The 4,883-nt window shown below is 43.6% G+C and overlaps 1 protein-coding gene across 2 annotated transcripts in view; it reads right to left on the reverse strand.

Moving 5' to 3' along the window:
* The window catches only part of YBX3 (Y-box binding protein 3), a 25,162-nt gene extending 20,487 nt beyond the window's left edge, over positions 1 to 4,675 (reverse strand). Inside the window, exons 1-2 of one of the 2 annotated variants that reach the window (XM_035892050.1) lie at positions 4,582 to 4,675; positions 1,411 to 1,474 (exon numbers count right to left, since the gene is read on the reverse strand). In XM_035892050.1, the coding sequence (XP_035747943.1) occupies positions 1,411 to 1,474; positions 4,582 to 4,660 (143 nt within the window). In that variant the 5' untranslated portion in view covers positions 4,661 to 4,675. Of the gene's footprint in view, positions 1 to 1,410; positions 1,475 to 2,191; positions 2,247 to 4,581 lie in introns of those variants that run through there. The other variant, XM_035892051.1, reaches the window with a different exon arrangement.
* Between the last annotated feature and the right edge of the window lie 208 nt (positions 4,676 to 4,883).

Below are 4,883 nucleotides of genomic sequence, written 5' to 3' on the forward strand. Positions count from 1 at the left end.
CCCCAAAAAAAAACCCCAACCTTCCACAGGGCCTGCAACCTGAGCTGTTATCCCAGAGGTCAAGCAAAACTATCAACAGGACTGGCCACAGCTGTTAACAGAGCTCTCCTTTCAGTGAAACTCAAAGCAACCATGCACAAGAGGTGTTAGGAGAGTCCATTGGAAGGGGACCCAGACATGAACATGAGGTTGTCTGGATTAGGCCCAGCCAGTTCATACAAAACATGAAGACAGGTTCGAGACCTTGATTCTGTGTTCCCATACAACATAAAGATCCTAGACCCCACTGTCTGTTCACTCAATCCCTTCTCTGCTGAGGGAACAGGTGTATCCAAGAGTTTGTGAAGATTATGCATTATCCAAAATTTGTTGCACTGGACTGAAGTAATAGTAGCCTTCAGCTTAGGAAAAAAGCTAACAAGTTACTACACCATATCCAGCTGAAGGCTCTCACATCAACTACTACAAAAGACTTTAAGAGTACCTTCTAATTCAAGCTTTTCTTCAAAGCTTACACAACACTGGATAGTAGTCTCCAGAGAGTGGGATGAATACTGTACCAGAACTGGCTTCAGATCCATGAAACAAGGCTCTTCTACTCCTTTCTACAGTGTCCAACTGACCCAAATCTACCTGCTGTGTAACCATTCAAGTACTTGCAGGACAAAGTAACTTGCCAGGACTGCCTTTTGCAAGACAAGTGTTCACCATGCAGGAGCTTTGTTTTTCATAAAGCACTCTATATATAAAGCCCCTTGAGCCTACAGCTTTCCAGCCCGGAAAGCCAGAGTTTTCTCCTGTAACTTGGAAGTGTGGATCTTATGCACCTACAGTTGGATCAGTATCCCTTACAGCTAGTTGGACTATCCGTGTCATTCAGAGGTTTGTTTATGTTTAGAGAAGAAAAAAAAAAAAAAAAAGACACAAAGAGAATTTCTAGGAACCCAAGCCTGGAATATCTTCAGTTACATGACATCAGAGAATCTCAAGGTATATTTAGAGTAGGTATTTTGATCAATCAGTTAACACGCAAGTTTTTAATCCAGAAGTATTTCCCCTCATCCTTCAACCTTACTTGCACCTTTAAAAAAAGCCAGGCAGTCATGAAAGAACATACAGCTCATTAAAGGTGTCATACAAGTAAACGTGAGGAACAAGTAACAGACCAAATCTGTAGCGAGTTTGACCCTTTCTGTTTTCTCCCCATACACACAACCTTTGATGGGGGGTGGTGGTAGGTGGGAAGAGTCCCCCGAGACAATATCCCAGTTTGTTGGCCAAATCTGTCTATCAACTGCATGAACTTGTAGTCAGGTCCTAGTGCCACTGCTGGAATTCCTAACGCATGACATATCTCTGTACCATGAGTCTTAGTACAGTATAAATATGACTCTCATATTTTAAACATACCTGTTGATAAAGCCATATCCATTTCTGACATTGAACCACTTGACTGTGCCAAGAACTTTGGTGGCTAGAAAGAAAAAGTTAAAGTTGTTACTCTAAAACATAATGAAGTAAAAGAATGTTACAAAAATACTTTTATACCTGCACATGAAGTCACAACCAGACCTATTCTGCTCCCTTAGCACCCCAAGTGTACTTTTAGCTCTCACTTCAGCTTATACTAAAGCAGCAGCAGGAAGCAGTGCTTTCACTTGCTGTTCTTCAGCCAAGAATTTACCAGACAGCATCTAGAATGAAATCCAGCTTTATGTTCAGAAGCAGCCATCCATCCCATCTCTTTTTTGTTTCTTATCCCAGAAATAGGTAGTGAAGCTGAAAAATCCCACTCCCGTTCATCAGTTCTCTTTAGCTTAGTAGCTAGGCATGAAACATAGCTGAAGAAAGCTGTTTAGAAGTCGCCTCCTTCAGAGTTACCCTTCCTTTCTTCCTTGGAAACCAGAACAAGCCAAAGCAGCAGTACCAAGCACCATGCAACTCTCTCAAGCAGAAAGGCAGCACATCCTTATTTTGGACAAGCTCTTTCTTGCATTGTCAACATCATGCTAACCAAGCAAGACCCCACAGGATACTTTTTTTTTATATATATTCCTACTTCTAGAGATCTTCTGTGATTTACCATTAAGAACTGATCGACTTTATGTTCCAAGGCTTCTAGGATCAAGACAAGCTCCTGTCTCAACACCAAAACAGCATCTTACTTAGAAGCCATACTGCAGTGTCTTACAGCATCTGGTGAAACCTGTTCCTCCAACATTTAGGTTCATGTGGGAGGAACTCAACAGGTTGAAGGGAGGTAGTTCAACCTCTCCTTCCCTCTCAGCAACTGGGTGGAGACCACAAACTTGTACTTTTCAAACCTGTAGGAAAGGGAGAATTTTGGGCTCTAGACGTTAATAGATGTTACTTATTACATAGCACGACCACAACTATCTAAGCAATCTATGTAGTACTTATTCGAAAAGGGTCTAGCCGCCTACCGATGACTGCTTGTTAAAAACCTTACATATGGTTGGGGTGTGGGAGGAACTGAAGAGACAAAAGAAAAATAGTCTAGAGACAATCTCCAGTTCAGCAGTCCAAGCCAGTCTGCTAGAGGCAGGAACACACTGCAAATTGTTCCCTTCACCTGCATTCTTTCCTAAACACCCACTAGGAGATGACAGAGCTAGACAGACCTTTGGTCTCACACAGTCTTGCCATTCTTATATACCCCTCCAACATGACAAAAAGAGCAACCTCCTCCTCCTCCCCTGAATACAGGGCTAAAGTAGGAACATTTGCTGATAGCAGTCCATTGCAGTACCGTTGCTGTTACTGAAAGCAGTAACAGGCCATTTCTCATTGCACTTTTAGAAGTGAAGGTTTTGGTCTTTTTAATACAACTTTTAGCAGAAAATATTCATACTTAGAGGAAGTAACGTCATGCCAAGACTGAGACAGTTACTGGAGAAAAGGGCTCTGCCTAGTACAGCATCCATTCTAAAACTTCTTGTTTACAGAGATAAAATCCCTAAGTTCCACTGCCTAGCACTGATTCAGTAACAACAGTCTTCAGCATCAACATTTATAGTTGTGCTTTCAGGTGTTAGTTTCATGGAGATATCACTAGGTACAGATACTTACTGTTACCACAAAGGCACCGGCTGCATGCAAGAGCTCACTGCACTACAACAAGGGGGGGGTGGAAAGCCCAGAAACAGGTGCCAACAGCACGTGCAGGTTTCAGCCTGCTTTAAGAAACAAGGCTAATACCACTGATTCCCCCACTGTCATCCTTTCCCTCCCCCGCAAAACAGCTATTGAATCTGTTGGCCTATTTCAGTCAGATTAGGAAGAGGATGAAAAGCCTAGGAAGCCTGACAAAAGCCCTCAGAGGGGTCAGAAAGCTGGTGGAAGGAGAGGTAGTCAAAACTCACTCTGCGTGGCTAGCTGGCTGCTGATAAACGGAAGCCCCCACACAGAGCTTCAGAGCAACATTGCTCCTTTGGCACTAGCTGCCAGAGACCAGGGGCAAGTCTCCCGTATGTTCCCTAGAACAGTGTACTGGGGAAATACCATTCCCTACCCACACTAGTCTTACAGTCTCCCCTCAGCATTACTGGGCCGGGGGGAAGATGATCAGACACAATAGTATGACACCGAACATCCTCGTGGCCACGGTGCAGCCATTGTTAAGCCCGAGCTGTCATAGCAGGGAAACGAGGCAAGGAAGAGGACAAGCCCAGAGGAAACCATAACCAGTTTTACTGACGAGTCAGAGAAGGCAGTCGATGCGATGATGCCTATCCCACCAGCAAGTTGAAAGCCCACGTATTTCTACAAGATGCTGTACTCTGATGCTATCAGAGGAAACAATCACCAGCCACTCCCACCCACACCAAAATAGCCTTTTCATTAGTTTTAACAAGGAAAGCCAAAGCTTCCTGTGACCAAGAAAGAAGAGAAAGTTAACTAACCTTTATCCTTATTCCTAGAAGTCAGACATTTGGATGCCCTGGGCAAGCATCAGACCTTGCTTATAATGGGATCTTTGTAAGAGGAGACTTAAGCGAACATAATTACAAGGCCATTAATAGGGACATTTGAGGTGGACTTGAACATAAATCCGTTTTCAATTCGCATTACCAATGATTGTCTTCTTTACAACTCCCACTACAAAGCTTGCCTAGCAATAAGGCCAGTGTGCAAAATAATCACCACGGTAGTTTTCTTTTTCCTGCTAGACCAGGAAAGGCACTTGTGCCTTCACCTCCCCCCCTCCCCCAAGCAATAGCAAGAGACGAACAAGATAAAAACATGACCAAGAATGAAACGAGTCATGTTAAGGCATGAAGCAGCCAGACATCCCCACAGATATGGATATGCCTTGGCTGATTACTGACAACTTGGATAACAAAAGAGGGGGGGGGAAAGTCACACAAACTGTATTTCCAATTTGTGTTTTCCCAGAATCCTTCCTACCTCAGCTCCAGACAAATCCTTTACCCGTCTCTTCTACCTGCTGCGGTAAGACCTCAGCCTTTCCCTTCAGAAAGGAAGATGACTCCTTTCCTTAGCGAAGTTTGGGACGCTAGCGGTCAGCCTCAGCTTTGCCTTACTCTTAAAGTTACGCACTTATAAAGAGCAGATCCCCGTTGCCCCTGCAGACTGAAGTCTTCTCCTTTTCAACAGGTCGATCCTGTTTAATCACCATAAAAAAAGTAAAACCCAAACCAAAAAAAAAAAACAAAACAAAACAAACCACCACACCACGCACAAGCTACGCAACGGGGCTTGAGCAGAGAGGCGGCAACTTGGCATTTCCGATGAAGTAAAAACTTTAAAAAAAAACCACAAAACCAACCCGAAACACACTAATCCTACAGGCATTTGTAAACCAGAATTCTTTATGGATAGAAAAGTTGCACAAAGACCGG

The sequence above is a fragment of the Egretta garzetta genome, unplaced genomic scaffold, assembly GCF_000687185.1.
Source record: "Egretta garzetta isolate BGI_Z169 unplaced genomic scaffold, ASM68718v1 scaffold293, whole genome shotgun sequence".
NCBI lineage: Eukaryota > Metazoa > Chordata > Aves > Pelecaniformes > Ardeidae > Egretta > Egretta garzetta.